Raw genomic sequence first — 23,323 nt, forward strand, 5'->3', positions numbered from 1 at the left:
TAGTTTATAAAATATAGGCTTAGGAGATTCATCCCCTCATATGCTCAGCTCATAGGTCATAGATGAAAGTTCATCAACCTAAATCATGTGAAAATATCCTTTCACATGGATATAGCATAAAGATTAGCACTGTCTAGTTTAGGATACACTTGAGCACACCTTTCAAGTCTCCTCTATTGACTAGATCATCATTCATGTGTGTGTGTATACAAATATGAGCAAACCTTTCACATAACACATTAATACCACCACATGTTCATATCAATGCATAATTTTATATGTGTACCTATATGAGCAATCCTTTCATATCAACACTCCAAAAACTATGCACATTCATACTTCAACGAATCATACACTTAACATCATAGCATATAAGTAATATTCAAAACATGTTCCTACAATCCTATGCATGTCCTTAGAAGACCAACCTAGGAACTATCACATCAAGATGCACATAGGAAATGCATAGTCAATGTCCCATACCCTTTCCTATTCTAGTACATCTATCAAGTCATCCTAGTGAATAATACATCACACAACAATATAGAATGGTTAGCATAGCATAAAACTCATTTATTTAAGACTTACAACATTCTTACAGTAAGTTTTAGTCTTTATGTACTTATCTTAGCTTTATACCACATATAGCAATATAAGACCTCATCAGAGGTAGTAAGTACATATGACCTTAACATAGCCATTTACATACTCATAACAATAGTAACATCACCTAGATTCACAACTAGAGAAGAAGACTAGGCATAAGTTACACATAAGGTGATCATCATAACCACTCCTTCATATAATCATCAATTTGCCTTCAAGGCCATGGTCAACACATATATAATTACTATAAAGTAAACATTGCCACCATAAATGTACCGTACCACACAATGCCATACAAGGCTTCATCAACGACATTAATATACAAAAGTAGAGGAGATAAGAATTCTTACCAATTTCTCACTCTTTGATCATCCTTGATCAAAAAATCATTCTCATGATTAATACATTATAGAGAAGTAGATATATGTACTTAAATCATAAATCAAACCATATACAAGTCGTCACAAGATCATGATACAACTAGTGCACTATATCACATATATGGTATAAAGTATAGATCATCAAGTAACTTCCCTAGTTTAATTCATCAATCATCGTGTATCATTATCATTAGTTTTAGGCAATAGCTAAAGAAATCATAGTCTAGATGAGATCTGACTACAATTGCCAATAAGTTCGAGATCACTATGAACATGCTTCATATTAGGAATTCATGGAAGATGAACTTGCTTTGGTTTACCCTATTCAAAATATCATGCATTGATCCATGTCACTTAAATAATCATAAATACCCATTCTATACGGTAAACCTAAGCATATTAACATACTCGATATCCACTTTTATACTATTAAAGACCAATGGTACATTGATCACAAGTTACTACTTAATAGCTAACGAACACATATATCAATTAATACCAAGATTTATTTACTTTGATCATACCATGTTTATATTCACCATTCAACCAAATTAGTAGCCTAAGGCAGTAGCTACAAGAACCACCACATAATCGATTTCCACTTTTATACCTTAAAAAAATTCATATTACAATTATCACATTGATAATTAGGCTAGGCATGTTAAAACCTTCATACATTGATCCACATGGATTCTTCATCATCAATTAAACATCCATCCATTTTAATAACATCAGATATAAGCACTTCAATGTAATAGATTCACAATTCAATCGATAATAAGACAAGATCACAAAGCCGATGCAAGGACTAAATCGATTTAGGGAGGAAATATAGGTTCATCATGCATTTGGATTGAAATCACGTTAAACCAATATATTAACATCAATTCATCATTATTTAATCATTTAAAAAAAATTAAAACAACACATGGATAGATTGAAGAAGAAGAACTTTGATCACATTTTCTCTTTGAAATCTTTGAGATTAACTCTCTAGATGAAAGGATATCTAGAGATGAAGGATCGCCATACCATTATTTACATGAAGACCTCTAAAAATTGGTGAAGAAACCATAGGAATCCATACTCCAAGTTGTTCTTGAGCTTTACAATCAATGGAGGTTTCTCGGGAGAAGATTTTGGAGGGAAAGGTTCAATTTCATTATAAGGGATTGGGAATGGGGTGTTCACGTGTTTGATACCTTATATACACCCAAATACAGGTAAATTAATTAATTATAGTCAGATTAGGATGTGGGGTGAATTTCCCATTCACCCCTTAATAAAACAGTCGCATGACAATGATGCAGGCCACCATCGACAGATGACCATCGACTAGTAATTGGCCAATCGACTGGCCATCCTTTGGCTTCCTTCGATGGACTTTGGCCTGTTTTGGGGTTGAGACCTGCCCAGGATAAGTGTCCATCAACGAAAACTAATCAACGGGCAATCGGTCAACCAACTGGTCGTCTTTTGGTTCGTGGATTGCTCGACAAGCCTTGGGTCCTTCTTGTGGGGACTTTTGCGGGGCCCTTTAGAATTCGTACCTGGACGTTTCCAACGTATATACAACCCTTAACAAGCTTTAGACCTTCTACATAAGTTTCACCCAAAAAAATACTCGTAACACATCCAAACAGGCTAGGCCCCATTAAGACACCCATTCAGTGTCTTAAGGGCTACAAACCTTAACAAGTTTTAGAACTTCCACATAAGTTTCACCCAAAAAAATACACGTAACACATCCAAACAGGTTAGGCCCCATTAAGACACACATTCAGCGTCTTACGGGCTAACTTGTGAACGTCTTGGACGTTCTTGGATGTTTGACCTCCAAACTTCATGAAACTCCATATACCATCTATAAAAATCATTTTAAATCATTTTAATACTTCATAAGCTCATGTCATACAATATATAAACACGCATGAACATATGAGACATATAGGTGACTAGTCGTCCAATATCTTGGTCGTCCCTTTACTTTTGACTTCCAAATCACCTCAAAACTTTACACACTGCCTCTAAACCATAGTATAATTGATTTTAGGACCTTATAACCTTAAGACAAACATGTTTAGGATCTATACACCCTAACTTATTTTGGGGTCTGACTAAATAGAAGTAGTTGTACATTGAAGTTAAGTCTAAACCATTTTCCTCGAGGGGTCGATCTCAACCTACTGGTTGGGTCCTTTACTTGATACGGCCGCTTATACTACTTTAGGGAGGTGTAATTTGAGTGTATCAGTAATTTAGTTTAAATCTCATAACATCTGGATATTCCTATGTCTCTCGATCTCAATCTCTTCTAACTTATCTAGACAAGTTAGGAATTTAATTTTTTGAAATCAATAATCAAATTGTGTGAAAAAACTCTTATTTAGTACTCCCTCCATGCACTTTTATTTATAATGTTGCGCTTTTCGGAAGTCAGTTTGACTAATTTTCAAAGTTAAATTATATTACATTAATTCAATATTTTAAACAAAAAATTTAGATATTCAAAAACTGTATGAAAAATATTATAAATTGCAATTTTTTGCATATCAACATGATGAAAAAATACATATTACATGTTACTTTAAATTCTTAAAGTTTGACTCCGAAAATAAAAACCATGACAAATTATAGTGGACGGGGGAGTAAATGAGTTTGAGGGTTCAATCACTTTCTCACCCCGATCAATGTTAATGATTTAATGAAGGATAAATTTGTCATTCAATATTTAAAATGTTCTCCGTCTCTAATTGATATATAGTGACTTTACCATTTTACACCATTTATTTATTTATTTCTTGGTTAAACATGATTTTATTTATGAACATGCTAAGCTATATTATATTATCATTGCTTGGTACGAGCACATCAAGTAACTTGGGGCCCGTTTGGCCATAAATTTTGCAAGTAAAACTTTGGGGAAAAACTTGGCAAATTTTGTTTGTCCATACACTTTTTTATTATTTGGCAAATTTTTTTGGCAAATTTTCCAAATTCCCAAATACTAGAAAAAACTAGTATTTGGGCAAAATTTTCATTATTTGGAAAGTTTTAGAAATTCAATTTTTACCCTTAACTTTTTATTTTACAAAAATAATATATTTATTGACACCAACCAATAATTTTTTACGTGAACATCAAAGTAGTGATGGAATATTCAATGAATATGAAAATGATGATATGGTTGTTGGTGAAAGTGACGAACTATTGGCTCAGGGTAACAACATCGCCTTATCTTCTCGATCATCTGATTTGGAAATGCAAGCTCATTGAGAAGAGATTGTTCATATAATCTTCCCACATTTTATGAACAATCTCTTCTCAATGAGCTTGCATTTCCGAATCAGATGATCGAGAAGATAAGGCGATGTTGTTACCCTGAGCCAATAGCTCGTCACTTTCACCAACAACCATATCATCATTTTCATATTCATTGAATATTCCATCACTACTTTGATGTTCACGTAAAAAATTATTGGTTGGTGTCAATAAATATATTATTTTTGTAAAATAAAAAGTTAAGGGTAAAAATTGAATTTCTAAAACTTTCCAAATAATGAATTTTGCCCAAATACTAGTTTTTTCTAGTATTTGGGAATTTGGAAAATTTGCCAAAAAAATTTGCCAAATAATAAAAAAGTGTATGGACAAACAAAATTTGCCAAGTTTTTCCCCAAGTTTTACTTGCAAAATTTATGGCCAAACGGGCCATGGGTATGATTGGAGTCATTCATGTCCAAGACCCCACTTGATTTGTCAAATAGACAAAATAATTAGAAACAGAGTATATTTTCATAATTTTAACACTTCATTCAAGGTGTTTCCACTTTTAATATAACATAATAGGATGGAAGATTTGATTTTTTTAAGGCAAAACGACACCATAAATACTGCTACATACATGAAAATGGGGTAGTAATGTTTTAATCAATTTTGTTTGAACCCAACCTCTAAATAGAGGGTTATAGGTGAAACTGCAAATTTAATAAATGAGTAACTGATATAATTTGGCAATGTGAATGGTAATTGACATGCATGTAAAATTCACAGCTTAAAAAAGTTCTAAGTGAGCCTATTTTTGCTCTCAACAGCTTCTTTGAGTTTTCTTCCAAGCGCATATGCCAAAGGAGGTGGAACAGCATTTCCTATTTGCCTGTGCTTGTGCAAGATGTTACCAGCAAATTGGTAGCTGTCTGGGAAACCCTGCAATACATTATCGTATGATACTTGTTATTATCCTACAACAATACTCTTTATGTTTGAAAACTATCTCTTATTTCCTAAGCAAGCAATTCCAAATTCATGAATATACTACACCCTCAGACTATGGTTTAAACATTCTTAAATGTGTCTACATTTTGTAAGAGACTTACTTGAGAACGTGCACATTCACGAACTGTAACAATCCTGTCTTGATCTGGATGAAAGCACATCCCCACCTTGCCCATCGGCTGGGGATCAGTAATAGAAGTGGGGAAGTTCCCATCCCAATCCAACCTTCCAAAGAGCCCCTTCCACTGGTTGTGCCGCTTAGCAGTGTTAGGCAGGCACCATGGAATCAAATCAACTAGTTGACCATTAGATAGTTTAACCTGCAACACACCACATCTTTTACACCTACTAAACAGATATTATTTCATCAAAAGCACTGCATGATTGCCACAAAACCTTTTCATCTTCAAGGTCACGCCAATCAGCTCCTGGCCGCTTGGGGATTCTTTGGCACCTGATTAGGTTAAGCTCATTCATCTCTTTTGAAATGTGATCAGATAATGTTATTGAGCTGCCCCGGATTTTCTTTTGGAACCAGGATACTGGATCACCTTGATACTGCATTAACAATGAATAGCATAAATAACAAAGTACAAACCAAGGCGTGATATGATTGCATAATCTATAGAAACAAAAGTAGCATTGCCCTCTTTCTTCTTCCAAATTCAGAAAGTAAAAGTCCCTACTCAATACACTAAGTGTCTTTCCAGTTCTCTAGTCAATTCCTGGAAAAGGGGATGGGGTTCAAGGAAATTCAAGTTAGTACCTCTATGCAAGTCTTGCTTGCCCCATTGCCAACAACAGGAAGATCTCCAATTGTGTCTCTGACAGTAAGTGAACGGAATGGAGCTCCACTAGCAGTACTCCTCACAGCTGCATAGTATGAAGTTTCAGATAATGCGATTTTTAATTCTGGGACAGCAAAAACATGCATTGGTTCTGGCCACTCTGGAAGAACCTCCTCTGGGGAGGCAGCCCAGATAAATGCTCTCTTCCTAGACTGAGGAACTCCATACGCTCCGGCTTCAAGGATACCAAACCTAACCTGATCACAAGAAAATTGATTCAGTTTTAATAATTAGAAATATACATACATATAGAATGTGTGTGTGTACCTGATAACCCATCTCAAGAAGGGAAGCAACAGTTAAGCGAAATGTTTGTTTTTGGTTGAACGAAACAAAATTCCTAACATTCTCCAAGAGAAAAAACTTGGGCCGATAATAATCAGCAAAGGATAAAAATGCCAGAATCATCTCACACTGTACTTTACTCCAGGTGCTCTGATTAAATCTATTCATTCCAGAAAACCCCTGCAAAAGAACACACCATTTAAGCTACAAAGTTTACTAAATAAACATCAGGGTAGATGTGAAAGAGCTTAGCAAACCTGACAAGGAGGGCCTCCATTAATGAAATCAACTTGTCCAGGCAGTGGCAAACTATTCAGTTCGCTCTCATCCATTGCTGCAGCTAATTCAGAAGCCTCTGGAGTTGAGATACAGTCATCAGAATCTCCACACTTCTGCATGACAGCCCTGAATTGAAACCAATATATGGTCACTGCTGTTATGAACTTAGATATGTTCATAAAGGAAAGAGTAAATATTATATACCCAAGGACCTACCTCAAAATCACATTGCAATTATGTATGAACACCTTTGTCTTTGGATGATTAAGTCTAAATGCATCTCCAGCAGGCGCTTCGTATTCAATTGCCCAATTTGTATCTGTGACACCTGAAAGAATAAAACTTTCAGACAAAAGTTCAAACCCCATCCATTACAACTACAATAAGCAGAGAGATGGAAGTTACCCGAATGCTGCAACCCCTCAGACAAGCCACCACAACCAGCAAAGATATCTAATGTGGACAAACGATTCTGTGGAGAAGTTTCATTTAGTTCCCCAACTTCATCCACTCCTTCTTTTCCCTTCCCCTTCCTCTTCCTAGATGTTGCGTCATCTAGCTTAATTTTTGACAATCTCAGGTTTATCTGAGCTGGTAACTGCTCAGAAGTACAATCAACTTATAATTCACGAGAAATAAAATTCAAAAACAAATAGGGTACATAAATAAAAGGTAGAACGTCTTGTACTAAAAGGACTCCGACCAATTGCTGTTAAAATAAGACAAGAGTACAAAAGTACAAATTATGGGATGGGTACCTTCTTAAGGGATCCATTCAATGGATCATACAAATATTCACAAAAGAAAATATGGTCGAACATGGCAGGGACATCTTCAGAGGAAATATCATACTTCTTCCTCACTTCACATTTTCCTTTGATTATTTCCACAGGAACTGTATGTATATCTTCACTGTAATAGATCTGGAAGAGCAGCAGCAATCAGAATATTATAAATGCAAGAAGGTTTGCATAGGAAAAAAAGAATCCCCTAATAGTAACCTGCTGATTCAAAAAAATTCCTAAAACAACATAGTAAGAGAATTAGTATATATTTACAACTCTAACCAGCTATTAGTGTGGAGACAAGTTATAGTATTAGGTAGCACATACCTCCCGGATATCAGAAGAGTATGCCTTATCTGAAGATATATCCTCTGGTCTGAAGAATCTTCTGACTTTAACATTTGTAGAATCTACTTTAGCTTGTTTAGATCCCTTAGGTCCAACAATTTCTAGTAATTGACATACTACATAGGCCATCAACCCCACATTTCTTCCGGCTTTGAAAGTTCCATTTCCCCCTCTTTCTGCAGTAAAGTGATCGGGGCTTACATAAACAAAGTCATCAACTGAATACTCAGTCCCCAGATATACAAAACTGGATTTGGACATATCAAACTTAAAGGATTCCTTTTCCTGATCAGTTTGCTGCAACTCACAAGAGTAGCATAAACCATTACCAAGGCCCATCTTATCAAACGGGAGTCTGAAAAAAGCACCTTTTTCAGGGCGATAAAAGCTTTTGCAGTAAAATTCCGTCGGCAATCCCTTCCTCTTTCTGTCTTCTGCTTTTGCTCTTTCAAGTTTATCAGCATTCGTGTTTCTATGCTGGTGTCCCCAAGGCATCATTCTGATATTGACAGCTATACTTTCTTTGACATCTCCTAGTTGCAGATTCATGCATTCATTGATCAAAAATACCTCTCTCTCATTAGCTGCATTTCCAAGTACAGTGTCAGATCCTCGTTGCATCATTTTTCCATGAAGCATTTTGCTACCATCCAATTTTTCAAACATGTATTCAACAAAGTAAATAGAAGGAAGCTCATCTGGTTCATCATGTTCCACTAGAACTGAATCTCCAACAGCTATCTCATGTCCATGAACTCTAGCTTTTTTAAACAACTGTTCACCAGAAGCTGTTTTACCTATGGATTCCCCATCCCAGTTTATTTCTTTGCTGTCAGAACGTGACTTAATATGCCTTCTTGTAGAAGAAGGTGTATGAGCTTTCTCTGGAACATCCAAGTTCTCCTCCGGAACATCATCCTCTTCATTTTCCTCTTGCTCATCTGGTTCTTCATCATCCTTCACCTCACAATCAGCCACCTCCTTTGACACCTCGGGTGAGTAATTGGAATAGTATTCCCCCCAGATTCTGTTGATTAGCCTTGTTGTAGTAGCCTGCATAGCTTTCCTTTTTACAGATGGCGCCATAGATGCTCTAGGATTTAAGTTCTGTTCCAGTCTCTGCATCACCTTCTTCTTCTTAATCACCCATTTTGTATGGTGCCTCTCTTCCATTTTCCTTGAGAGACCAACCGCAAATGCACAATTCCTAATGCTTACATCAGGAAATTCAGAAAACTGCTGGAGAATAATTTGCCCATGTACAACCACATACCTTTCCACTGCATCTACATTAGATGATATATAAGCAGGATGGTCTTTCTTGAACTCTGAAACCCTTTTAATAACTTCTCCAAAAGAAAGTCTAGCCACACGATTCTGTTCCTTTAACAAAGTAATGATGCTCACTGCCAATCTTGCAGTCTTTATGACTGGTTCGTACCAAGGAGCATACTGTTTCAATGGCTTCCCAAGCCTATACCTGAATTAGAAATAATATGCATGAATAAAGCATCTATAGGAAATCCACCAAGCAAAAGCATAGAAAGAAAAACAGTCCAGGTTTATCAGAATATAATAAATAGCAGTCCCAGCTATTGGCTTAACAAAGGAAGGTACTTGCAAAATAATTCAATCACTCAAACGGAATTAAGTGCATACCAGGCCATATCAGTCCGAATTGATATAAAGATCATTGAGGACCCAAACTCAATCATCCATTCTTTTATAGCACTCAGGTAAATTGGCATTCCATCAATTTCAGCTGATCTAGAACCACCTGAAGAGGAATGATTAGCATCTGTGTCAAAATTGTAGCCAGACCCATCATCAGCAGTCATCACTCCAGACCCAAAAATGGTTACATCAATATCAGCACAAGCTTTCATTGGCAGCAGTTCTAAAGATATTAGCCTTGAGTCCGAGTTGTATAATGCCCAATTATGAAGCATGCTGCGAGGCAACTCATCAATATGGTATGTTTCAACCCCACTGTCAAAGACAATATACTCATCAGTCTCTTCATTAGATGTTTTGTAATATGCAGGTAAAGGATAATCACTTGCAATCTCATCCTCATTGATCTTGATGTATATTTTGCTGGATGAGGAAGATGTATTACGGTCTTTCTTCTGCTTCAAGGAGCACCAATACTCCTCTTCATGCAACAATTTAGCCAATTTTAGATCTTCATCTTCTGGCGCTGGACCATTGGCCAAACCAGATTCAACTATCTTGTCTCCTCCATTTCCTGCTTTTGGGCCAATACGTAGACCATTACCAGATGATATAGTCTCTGGTTGTGCAAGTGTCTCGTGCTTGCTGCTTTCATCTCTAAGGGAAGCTAGGACAGGTAGCTCAACAAAAAGTTGATCAGTCTTCTTTGATGTATCATCCAGACCAATAAGTTCCTTATATATGAACCCGCCCTGAGTGATGACAAAGTCCCTGATGGATACTCCACCTGAAAAGCATTTTATGCCAGTCATCGCTCGGACAACCCCTGCAAGCAACTCGTCAAGACTTAAATCAGGATTCCCTCCAGATGACTTTGAAAGCTTCTTATAAACCTCAACGCAAGCCGTCGCCTTGGCCAAGAAGTGGTCATAAAACTTCTTATAACTACCTGAGGGTTTTAAACAATCATAATCAGCTGTCTCAGTTGAGATCCATATGACAGGAGTTCCATCTTCATAGCCAGAGATAGCCCATTCTTCAATACGCCCAAAGCCTTCACATCTAATTCCTTTTGCTTTTACTTTGTCAAGACTGTCCTCAAGTGGTAAAATGAGGCCACTGATAAACAGATCATCAACCTCAGACATTCCAAACGGTTGTGGTATTCCTTCTGAGTTATGAAAAACAAAATCCGTTAATCTTCTACAGGGTCGTTGAGACTCTTGCAGACCCGCAGTTAACCTAATAGCTACATCCTCTTCGTCTACACAATGGTCCTTCTTTGTTTCAATGACTGAAGACTTTTTTGATAAATGCACAGATTTCTCTTTAAAATCTGAACAGGCAGCAGCTCGCTTAGGCCTTTTACGTCCAGCAGTGGGCTCCTCAATAGTTTCAGAAACAGCCTGTTTCTTTTCCTTCTTACCAGTTGCAGATGCCTTCCTTTTTGACACAGAATCTTGTTTGCGTTTGTTCTTTTTGTGTCCTGATTAATCAGCAAAAACACAGAGAAGGATAAGCCATAGAAAGAACTGAAACATTTCTGTTATCATTCTCGCAACAAAGACAAAGCACTCTAAGGAAATTTAGTACAAGGTGGACCTGAAGCTAAGGAAGAAGCTTTCTGAACTTTCCTGTGAAAGAGTCATTATTGAAAAGCATGAAGTGGAAGTGAACATCAAAAGAAGCAGCAAAATTAAGAAAATGCAGAACTCAAAGTTAGCCAATACACTTGAGGAGTTATTCAATGTGAGGTACAAGGTATAATAATCCCAAGGATAAAATGCATGATTGTTTTATCCTGTGTTTGGTTGAAGGTATTAGGCAGTCCCAGGATTATTTATCCCTCCACTTATAGCTTAGTGATGGAGAAGTTATCCCATATATATATTTGATGGAATAACTTATCCCTGGATAACTTGTTCCCAACCAAACAACCCCTTAATAGCAAACAACATTCCGTGCACTAGCATAAGCAAAAACAGGCATAAATGTTAAGGGGAATGGTATATACATGGAGAAAACACTACATGCTTGTGAAATGACCATCTCATACAGCGCACATTGACTATTTGCCATTTCAAGAGAGTAGATCATTTTGGCATAAGATTGCTTCACAGGCTCTAAAAGCTGTTAATAGACACAAGTCACTGCAGCAAGCAAATTTGTTTAGTTTTATAATCCACCTTAAGCATTATATTGTAAGAGGCCAATACAGTAGTATGCATACAAATAACACAACAAGCAATCTTACCCTTAGAGCAAATTTGTTTAGTTTTATAATCCACCTTAAGCATTATATTGTAAGAGGCCAATACAGTAGTGTGCATACAAATAACACAACAAGCAATCTTACCCTTAGAGCAAATTCTAGTACGGACATCACAAAGAAGCAATGAGGATATTTACTCCTAATCTCTGAAGGCATCAACTAAGATACCCGGTTGCGGGTGACTATGTTTTAGCAATTAGGGTGTGAATATGGTGAACAATCACAAACATAAATTTATTGCACTTCTTTTATTTTATTAGTTGGTGTTTAACTGGACACAAAATTTAGGATGTGGAATAGCTTTATCAATTATATCAGTGGTAATGGAGAACATTTTAAGTTGTGGCTAAAATACTAGTTTGATAAACGTCACATCAAGAGTTTGGAATTTGAATGGTTAAATGAGTTTGAAACCTCGAAAGTCATAAAAGGTTTACAGAATAACTGTAACAAATCAAGGGGATAGTGTTGATGCTGTCAAGCATTGAAGTATTTTCTAAAATAGGAAAAATACCATGTCAATGGAAATAGATGGATTTTATATAATGATGAGGATTTTTAGAATAAAGATAAGGAGCATTACAAATTTATGCGAACTCAAACATATATAACAAGAAAAGCAATGTCATATCCTCAAGGACCGTATTATAAATACAAAAACTTAGCAAATAACGCTACCAAATTAAGTCAACATGATAAATGATCTTTGCTATATAAAATCAATATATACAATGTATACAAACAATGCCAAAATAGATTACCAGCCATGAGATGGCAATAGTTGAGAAGCAACCTCTTCTTGCAACTAAAGAAGATCTTGGGGGTTTGCCAAACAGATATGCAATAGATATGGACAGTTCATTAGATGATTCTGTCAACTATAGTACGAACAAATTGAGATGAGATTGATTCAGGAAGAATAAGCAGTAAGTGTTGCTGGTTAGACAGGAAAAGTTGTTTATGCCATAATTACTTCACTGGATTATTGATTTGTGAAGATGTTATTCTTTGAATGAATTTGGTATAAGTTAAGTGGGAATAGTTTTTAGGAAGAAGAGTAAATAAAGTGACAACCCATAACCAGGAAAGATTAACAATTAGGTTGAAATGGTAGAGGCCAGTGAGCAAGCAGCAAAAACAGTGGCAGTTTAACTAACTGAAATTCATTTCAATGCAACTAGTCCTCAGTTATAGTGTCTGCAGTTTAGGGTGGATATAATAGTTGACCAGACCAATATTAGACAAAACTCCATTTCAAGATCCCCAAATGAGAAACAAAGTTAGTCTTACCAACACAGGCAACACTCCTCCAACAGTTCATGTACCGAACTATTATAAGTCTTACCATTACACTCTATGCAGAGAGAATAGTTATGGATTAACTTAACCAAACAAGCTTCTAGCTAGTCTTCTTTACCACCCACCTCCAACTTATTTCAACTAAACATGCAGTCATAATAAAGGGCCTTCGATGCTCAAATTAGAGGAGCAATCCCCACAATGTATTGTCCAGCCTAGACATGAATGAGGCAGATTCTCTGGAAAGTAGAAAGAGGAGTCAAGGCCCTCATCTTTAGTCATTGTGCATACAACAACAGGATCCCCACGCATAGGTGTCGCACCCCATTTTTCGCAAAAAACAACTTGACAACTTTTTTAGGTTTTAATTAAAAGAGAGTCGCCACCTAACAAATTAGAGGTGCACTAGGGCACCTAACTAACCTAACTAAGTTTAACTAATTAAGGTCAACAAAACCAAGATTTGAATAAGGGTTCAAGTTACCACTATAGGAAGGTGTTAAGCACCCTCAAGGTCTACAAATGTGAGTCATGACCATATCTCATATATTTATGCAGGAGTAAGCATGTGAAAATAAGGTATAGTAATTCATTAAGTTTAATTAAAATAAACTAAGTGAGTGATCTCCAAACTAGGGTATCGTCTGCATATGGCAATTGAGTGATCTCCAAACTATTTACATAACCGATTTGGAAACCTCTAATCCATCCCTTCACTTTAGTTGTGTGCAGTAAGCTACTCAAGCCCTCCATTGCTAGAATAAACAAGACCAGTAACAAGGGGTCACCCTGCCTTAATCCTCTATGAGAAGGAAAAAAGCCATTTGGTGTCATGTTTATCAAGACTGAGAATTTCTTGTACTAATACAATGCTTAATCCATTTGATCCATCTAGCTCCGGACCCCATTTTTCCATCATCTGAATTAGAAAGCCCCAATTTAGATGATCATAAGCTTTATGTATATCTAGTTTGCATAGAATACCCAGTAGCTTACTCCTTTGTCTTGATTACATACACTCATTTGCAATTAGAATGGCATCCATAATTTGTCTCCCTTTTATGAATGTCATCTGTTGTCTATCCACCAATTTATGGATGACCTTTTTCAATCTTTCTACCAAGAACTTAGCAATAATGTTGTAAACTCCCCCATCAAACTGATAGGTCTGTAATCATTTAACTTTACCGCTCGAATCTTCTTGGGGATTATGGCCACAAAAGTAGAATTGAAACTTTTTTCAAAGAAGCCATCCTCGTGAAAGTTTTGCACAGTTGCAAGTAGATCATACTTGATGATCTCCCAACAGTGTTTAAAGAAATCCATGGAGAATCTATCAGGGCCAGGGGCTTTTTCTCCTGCACAAGCTTAGATGCTCTCCAGTATTTCATGCTCCTCAAAGTTTGCCATCAAAAAGATCTTAATTCTTCTTCAATCTTGGGGCAGTCTCTCATCTTTAATTGAGGCCTCCACCTTTCTATCTTTTTGTAGAGATTCTCATAGTAGGAAACAATTTCATTGTTTATCTCCTCCGGCTTTGTCACTATCTCTCCCCTAATTTTCAACTTGTCTATGGTGTTAGCTCTTCTATGTGCATTTGTTGTTCTATGGAAAAAACTTGTATTTCTATGACCATGTATTCAACCAAGTTGCCCTAGATCTTTGCCTCCATGCTATCTCTTCATGTTTGACAATGTCTTCAAATTCCATGTTGATGGTAAGCCTTGAGACAACTCCTCCTCCACTAACAATCTCTGCTCCTGCATCCTATCCAACTCAACAAGTTTGGTTAGGATACTTTGTTCTGCATTTTTAGATTACCTTGGATTGTTTAGCTCCATTCCTTCAACTTTATTTTCAGTGCCTTTAATTTGGCCCCTAGAACGCAATCAGGTTTCCCACTGTAGTTGAAAGATTCCCACCAATTCTTGACTTTACCATTGAAATCTTTTGTATGTAACCACCCGTTCTCAAATTTGAAGTATGACTTACTTGTTAGCCACTCACCACATTGTAGCAACAATGGTGTATGATCTGAGATCACCCTTTGTAAAATAGACTGTCTGATTATCCTGAAGCTATTATCCCATTCTTCATAAAAGAAAAATCTATCATGTCTTCCCGCACTTATATGTCTATCTCCCTTTCTCCAAGTGTACTTGCCCCCCACTAGTTCTGGATCAACTAGTCCCATATCTTCAATAAACTCAAAAAAGTCTGTCATAGCCTTGTTAATTCTATTACAGCTCTTCTTTTCCGAGGGATGTCTTGTTGTCTTGAAATCTCCAGATAACACCCAAGGGCCTGAGGTTGGACCTTTAGCTGCTCCAATTCCCACCATGTTTCCTCCATTTCCTGCCTGTCATTAGGAGCATAAACTCCTGTCAAGTGCCATTGAAACTCCTAGTTCTTCCCCGTAAAATTGCAACTAATTGTGTACATGCCTTGGCTGCTTATCACTCCTTCCCATTCCCTTGTGTCCCAAATGATCACTACTCCACCTTTAGTGCCACTAGCCTCTAGTTGAACATAGTTCGGGCATCTTTTTCCCCACACTTCCTTTATCATTTTTCCAATGTCTCCTTCTAACTTAGTTTCCTACACACTACATCAACCTTCCAGGATTGCAAAAGACTTTTTATCATACTTCTCTTTTTTACACAGTTTAACCCCCTCACATTCCATGATACTATGTTCAACTTCATTGGTTCTTGATGGCTAGGTATCCCCCCTACTTCTACTGCTATTACTTATGAAATTAGAATCTATCACTAACCACTTCAACTCATACACCCCCTTCTTTTTTATTATTTATGAGTCCCTTTTTTCCTCTGCACTTTCCAGCTTGTTATTTTTTTATTGTCTATCTTTAGAAACAATTTTTTTGGTGTTTTTTCACATTCTCTTAAATCTACTCCAAATTCTGTACTCAGCCTCATAATATGTTGTTGAATCCATTATGAGGGGCTAAGACACTGCGACTCTTCATTTGGCATTTGAATTTTCAAAGGTCTTGCTTCCTCTGCTATTATGTCTGTTTCTCCTCCATTTGTTTCCATCTATCTCTCTCTTCTCTCTCTTTTTTCTTCATGATTGACTTTTAACTCAACTTCTACTGGTGCAATTGTCTTCGTTTGTATGTAATCAATTGCTCAACTTTCTCCTTCTCCCAGCAGGTTCCCCGTCTCTTCACTGCTATTAGAGGTTGTGTTATCTTGTGTATTGGCCAATATTTCAATGTTTATTATGTCCACCAGCTGGTCTTCTGAATTAGAGCCTTTATATTGGAAATTAGCAATTGGATCAAATTGGCCCAATTGATCTGTTTATTTAATTTGGCCCAATTTATCTGCACTTCTAATTTGGCCCATAGAAGCTGAAAGAGACCCTTTGTCCTTTTCCCCCTTTCCATATGTTATAGTTTTCAAAAAGCCACCTACCTTGGATGTGCCCTCATGTGATAACTGCGGAAATGTCACTTTTTTTTTCACCAAAAAGGCATGCTCTCTATTGTCCTCTGAACAATACCTTGAACCCTCTTTCTTTGTCTCTTCTTTCTTTATCATCTCCGGCGTCTCACACCATATCGAAATTTGGTAGACGAAACCTTCATTGTTAACCTCCATCTCTTTCGAAACTCTTGCTCCATCTCCCTTCAACATGATGCAAGCCCAATGAAGATGATTTTTCGATATGGTCTCCTCTTCCGTCTTGATAAAGCCTCCGCATCTCTCTGATAAGTTTGAAGATTTCCTCTGACCATAGATTCAAAGGAAGCCCTAAAACTCTAATCCATACGCAGTCCCTCCTGATTTCCGCTAGCCAGCATCCGATAGTTGGTTTCCACCATTCTAGCTTCAGTGGCATTCTCCTCCAAGACCATTCACCCTCCATAACATGCTCTGCTGTCTTTCGTGACGGGAACTCGAACAAGAACATGCCATCATTCATAGCATATACACTGATGCCTCTGTCGTCTTCCAGGTGTTAGTTGCCCATCTTCTCACATGGTGCAATCGTGGCATTTCAAAGGAGCCATGGTGAAACTTGCCAACTATGCACCTGTTCAATAGATCCCTAGATCCCTGTCAGAGGTTTTCATCTCTCCAGAGATCTTGATTCTACTTGCTTTGTTTTGTATCTTTGCCTTCTTTGTGCTCTCCATCATCCATCTACTAGACTTGAAGGCATCTTTGTATGAAGATTCAAGTCTCTTAGTAGACACTTGCTACTGCTACGGTACTCTTTCTTGTTCATATATGAACTTTGCTATTTTGTGAGCAATATTCCACCGTCCCTCTTTGAAAGTAATTTCAGGTATAATAGTTACCGCTTTGATTTAACCTTGTATGGCTATAAAGCTCATGTATCTTCCATTTTCATTGTCTTTAAGAGTGCAAAAAAAACTCTGAGAAGTGGTCTTTTGCTTTCCATCTCCTAACTACATTTCCCTGTTCCTTTGACGCTTCAAAAAATGATGTTGTTAGCATCTCAGGTTTTATGGCTGATTTTAACTTTCTCAGATACACGTCTGCTCTGTTCCGACCATGTAAAACTAGGTCTTAGACTTAACTCGCACCCCAATAGTTAGCTCAAAGGGAAAAGGATTGCCCAAAGCTTATAAGGAGTCCACCCATCTCATTAACCACCGATGTGCGAACTTTTGTCATTCTTTAACACCCCACCTCACGCCAGTGCTTAGCATCTGGTGTGTGGAAAATTTTGATTTTGGGGGGTCCTAACATCGAGTGAGACGAACCCTGCTCTGATACAATGTGAAACTAGGTCTTAGGCCTAACTCACACCCCAAAAACTATCTCAAAGGGAGGAGGATTGTCCAAGCCTTATAAAGAGTTCACCCATCTCATTAACCACCGATGGAACTTTTTGTCATTCTTTAACAGACCATTCATACCATGATTCGGCCTCCGTTTGACATTTTGTGATCTCATATGACTTAAAACCGCATTATAGTAGATGTTATTTTCCCTTGTTGAGCAAGACTTTAACATCTTACCGTAAAAAGCCCCCCAAAAAAGGAAAGTAATTTGAAATTCAAGCTACATGCAGGTTGACCTCAATTCTTGTGCCTAAGAGCATTTTTCCTATTTAAACATGCCTTGTTGGGAAGTTGAGAAGACATTTTTAATAATTGACTACCCTAAATAATATAGGCAACAATATAAAAGAAAAAGGGGACAACATAAACCTAAATTAAATATTATTTCTCGAATTAGTGCTCAACTTATTAATCAGGAGAAAAATCAAAGTTTGTCATTTTCTGCTCAAGTCAACTTGCATCATTTCTGATAAGGCCTAATTACCCCTACCTCATTCTAAATTCATTTATTATTAAGAATATAAAGCGAACAAAAGAAATTGTAAAAACTAATGTCCTAAAAGGTGTCCTGTGTTTCAACTTAATGTCCAGAGGCATTGAACTAACTAGATTGTGGGTTTTAGACTAAACAAATATAAGTTTCCTAATTAGGCCCCTAAGTGTCAAACAAAACAAACAGGACAAGCATTCAGCACGTAAATCTCATATTGATCTCTAAATTTAGGTTATTGACATGCTTGAAGACACAAATAGTTGTGAAAGGTCTAGGCAAAAGTGTATGCACAAAGAAACATATTACAACAATATCTTTAGTTCTATAAGAAGCAAAAGATAAGGGTGCAAGTTAGATTCAAGGGTAGCAAACAATTAAAGCAGATCAATGGTCTTTAACATGCTGAAAATAATTCCTTGATTAATTTTAAAATGGCAGGGAAACATGTAAAGAGTCATACATTACTTTATTATTATTATTATTATTATTATTATTATATGCTAAGGTGTTAGGCATATTGATTAACATAAACAATTAAGCAAAGGAAAAAGATCAACATGCTGAAGATATTTGAATCAAAACTTAAGTAGTCAATTAATGGCAATGGTAGGCCTCTTTATTATTTATTTAATTACACCTATAATGGGAAATAAGAACAAACAAACAGTCATACTCCTACATGCTTTCTAACACAAATATGTTAAGATAACCATGTAGCACATAAACCCCTCCCTCCTTAGACGATCCCCAAATTTATTTCATACATAGGGAGCAGTGCTTATACAAGTTATTACACTCTAAAATAAAGGTGTAAATGAACATCATAATACAAATTAGAAGTACAAATGCTAAACTCAAAATCCCGTCCATAAAACATCTAATGTGACTCTTCAAACTAGAACAATAATGTCCAAACCTGCTAAGGAATAATGCAACGCCTATATATATATATATATATAGAGAGAGAGAGAGAGAGAGAGACAGAAGGCGCACACAAGAATTCAAACAAATAAAGAAAGCAACAAATATAATGTCATACACACACACACAGAGGGAAGAAGAGAATTGACCCAGAGGCTTACTTTTATTTATTTAGACATACCAAAGTATGTAAAGTATTCGTACCAAAAAGTATGTTAAACTTAAGTAATACTGTAATATTAATACGAGAAAAGGATTAAACTAATGAAGGAAGCTAACTTGTTAAACAGATTAATTAATCAACAAGAATAAACTTAACACAACGTCCAACTTGATACAACAAACTGAGCAGCAAACTTTGAAAGCAGTTCGTAAGATTTTTCTTTTCCTTTTTGAGAGTATACGAAAGTAGTGTGGATTAAAGCGTGAGGAAAAGTGAATGAGGACTTCTGTTTATATACTAAATGAAAAGGCATAACCGTGAAAGAAACAATAATGGGAGCCAATTATTAAAATTTGTTATCCTTAAACAAAAAGAGGGTCAGATCATTAAGAATTTATCACCAAAATCGAATAAAGCTTTTAACAAAATTAAACATGTAAGAAAATGTTCAGATTTTGATTAGGCAAAAGATTAATTAAAAGCAACCACAAATATTCAAGTAATTTAAAATTAAGTAAAGAAATAATTATATGTTAAAAAGAAAATAAATATGCAACTCATATCATATTTAATAATTTTTATCATAATAAGACAAGTGAATTTGTGCAAAGAATCAATTTTAACACATTAAATGTATAAAACTTAGATAGGCAAAGGGTAAGTCCATATCAGTGTTATCAAAGGCGTGCATTAAGCGCGCTTAAGCTTTAGAATGAGGCTCAAAACGTGTTGAGTGTTTCACCTTGCTCTATGTGTGCTTCAATGTCATCATTAAGGTTCTAAGGCAAACGTTTCCTTGCCAATGAGCTTCTTATGACAAAGTGACGCTAAATCATTGATATTACTTCATCGTAAATTTTTTTCAATTTCTTTTGCCATATATTTGTCATTCATGTTTATAATTATTAGCCTTGGACTAAAGATATACATTTGTTTTCTTTTCTCCCTTTGCGTCTTTTTTATAACCCACACTTTATTTTGCGCTTTGCGCTTAAAGCCTCTACGGACCCTTAGAGCTTCTTTTTTTTTTGCATTTTTCGACTTTGATAAGCATGGTCCATATTAAATAAAATAATATAATTTTAAAAAGCAGCTCTAAATTAAGGCTTAATCAATAAAGAAAATTATTATCTGAAGAAACAATCAATTCATTAGTTACTAGAATTATGAGAATTAACCAAAATTTAACCAATTAATCAAGTATGGAACATCAACCAGTCAACATAGAAGAACAAGCATGAAGGTATCTTTTAAGGAGAAGATTAAAGGAAAAGATCAACATAGATGAAGTTGAAATTAATTTGAACAGAAGAGGATTTCAATCTGTGAGAAAAAGGATAATAATTATTTTAGGAGCAACATCAAACTTGATTCTCATTCAATTAGACCTGAATCAGATTTTAAAAGGAAAGAAAATAATCATGCTAACTATCATGTATTCAATATAATCCAAACAAAAAATATCAAAATAGACTCTGATATATATAAGGAATGAGAATTACGAATTCCAGTGTTATATCATACTTCTGAACTCATTACAAATCCATGCTTCACCAACTATTTCAAACACCAAGACGAGTAATCACATTAAGGAAAAGAGAGTAAGAGCACGAGAATTTAACAAAGCATCACCATAGCAAGCCAGCGAATTATATCAGTAAACAATTTCAAATAAGACATGCATAAGTTTAACAGCCAAGACGACAATCAAAGCAATTGACTCAATCAGTAATCACACCAACATTCATTTCGCCTCTAATAATATGCTTAAAAGAAACAAAGAATCAAAGTGATGAGCAAAAACTCATACCAGATTTGTCGTTGTTCGGAAGTTCTAATACCGACTCCGAATTAGGTTGGGGTGACGCCATCCTCACCAACCGGAGTTGCTGCCCCACTGCTGGCCTGAGTTGTTATCGCTGCTTCGCCGGAGTTTGCTGGTCACAGCTTGCTGCTTCGCCAAAGCTGCTGGGCAGAGCAGTCGTTGCTGCCCCACTGCTGGCCTGAGTTGTTATCGCTGCTTTGCCGGAGTTTGCTGGTCACAGCTTGCTGCTACTTCGCCACAGTAGCTGGGCGGAGCAGTCGTCGCTGCCGTTATCCCGTCCGTCGACTTCAATGGAGAAGTGAGAAGTGAGGAGCAGGGCGGCGGAAGAGGGAGAGAGGAGAGCGGAGGCGAAGGGATTTTCGTTGTAGTTCTCGCCAGCGACCAGCGATGGTGGCCAGAGCAGCGAAGGGAGAAGATAAAGGAGGGACCAGAGGCTGCTGGCTTTGCCGGTGAAAGGTGATTTTTCGGCGGAAATGGAGAGTAGAAGCTGGTGCGGCGGAGAAGTTGAGGGAGATGGGGTGTGCTGTTGCTGAGTTCTCCAACAGGAAGAGGACAAATGAGATAGGTTTTTGGGGGGGATTTGGGCGGGATTTGGGCGGGGTTTTGGCGGGGTTTTGGAGTTTTGGGATAAAATAAAAATAAATGGGAAATTGATCTCGGCCGTTGGTTTAATTGAGATGAACGGCTGAGAATGATTTTTGGTGTTGGACGAATTAAGGTGGACAGTTGAGATTGAATCAGAAGGGGTTTTGAGATTGGATTGAATTTGTTCTAAATTGGCTATATTTGAAATAAATAAATGGTTGTAAATGACATGAAATTGAATAGGGAAGACTAGAATTGAAATAGACTGGTATAAAAGAGGCTATGATTTGAATAATTATGCCCGTTCGTCCACTACACATAATAAATAGTTTCATATGAAATAACATACTTAAATATTAAAGAAATTCTTGAATACGTAAACAAAATATTTACTTTCAATTTATCAACAATAAATAAAATAATAATAATTTTAAAATATGATTATTAAAATATATCGTTCTTTAGACAAATTTGATGAACTTTGATACACATAATAAAAGAAATAGGTTTTAAAATACTTATTTAATCAAATGGCAATTCGAAAAGTGTTATAGTCGATCAAGAGTTGTTCCTTTTTTGCTTGAGAATGAAGAATGAATTGTTGGGCAAACAACGTTCGCTAACTAGTCAATTTTGTCTGACTAACGAAAAGGTGTTAGCGAGATTAATTGGAATAATATGCAATTATGAAAAATGATATGGCTAAGACTTTGATTTTAAATCTCCTACATATCTCTGGTATTACGAGAATCAGATTGTGTGTAGTTTAGATTTAATGATGAACGGAGTTCCTAAAATTAAAATAAATGTGTTAGCTTCGAATAGGAGTAATAACAGCTTGCATAGATAAGATTAGAGATCGAGGTGGCATGAATAATGTAAGAAATGACTTAAGTTATGAACCCAAGGATCATATGAGTGGTGCAAAATGAAAGGGCATTTATTGTGATATATATAAGAGCGAAAGTCGTATATGAAAGAGCAATTGATCTTGTCTGCAATGTGTAAACGTGTAGCTTGTGATTTGACTAAATAAAATTATTAGGACATATATGTCAATTAAATGGTAAAATAATTTATAAACATAGTGATTGGTGTAGTTCCCATACACACTATGATATTTGTCTTAAGGCAACAAGGATGCTGTCTTACGTTATGATGTATAGGGCTATGATACGCAAAAAATTAATTTTCGGGTCATGGAAATGTTGTTCGTAACCCATGAAAAATTATGTTTTTAGACTATGACACCTTCAAATCATGATAAGTAGAATTATAACTCTTAGGCCATGAGATGGTGTTTGTAGCCCGTGAAAGATGGTGTCTTTACACTATGATGCATTAGGAAATAAATAATAAGCAAAAAGAGTATTTATTTTGATGAAATTCGGGCATATTCCGATACTTGTAGTTTGATTTGATAGAAACTTTGTGTAATTGCATTT

The 23,323-nt window shown here is 36.3% G+C and overlaps 1 protein-coding gene across 1 annotated transcript; it reads right to left on the reverse strand.

Annotated features, from left to right (window-relative positions):
* Nucleotides 1-4,903: 4,903 nt before the first annotated feature.
* Nucleotides 4,904-21,882, reverse strand: MET1 (DNA (cytosine-5)-methyltransferase 1). The gene is given in 12 exon segments (NM_001247819.3): nucleotides 4,904-5,192; nucleotides 5,363-5,581; nucleotides 5,658-5,819; nucleotides 6,028-6,306; nucleotides 6,377-6,574; nucleotides 6,652-6,799; nucleotides 6,890-7,001; nucleotides 7,079-7,271; nucleotides 7,432-7,596; nucleotides 7,786-9,286; nucleotides 9,466-10,966; nucleotides 21,279-21,882. Coding segments are annotated over 12 exon segments (4,680 nt in total). The 5' UTR covers nucleotides 21,340-21,882; the 3' UTR covers nucleotides 4,904-5,051.
* Between the last annotated feature and the right edge of the window lie 1,441 nt (nucleotides 21,883-23,323).

This window comes from Solanum lycopersicum, chromosome 11 (genome assembly GCF_036512215.1).
Source record: "Solanum lycopersicum chromosome 11, SLM_r2.1".
NCBI lineage: Eukaryota > Viridiplantae > Streptophyta > Magnoliopsida > Solanales > Solanaceae > Solanum > Solanum lycopersicum.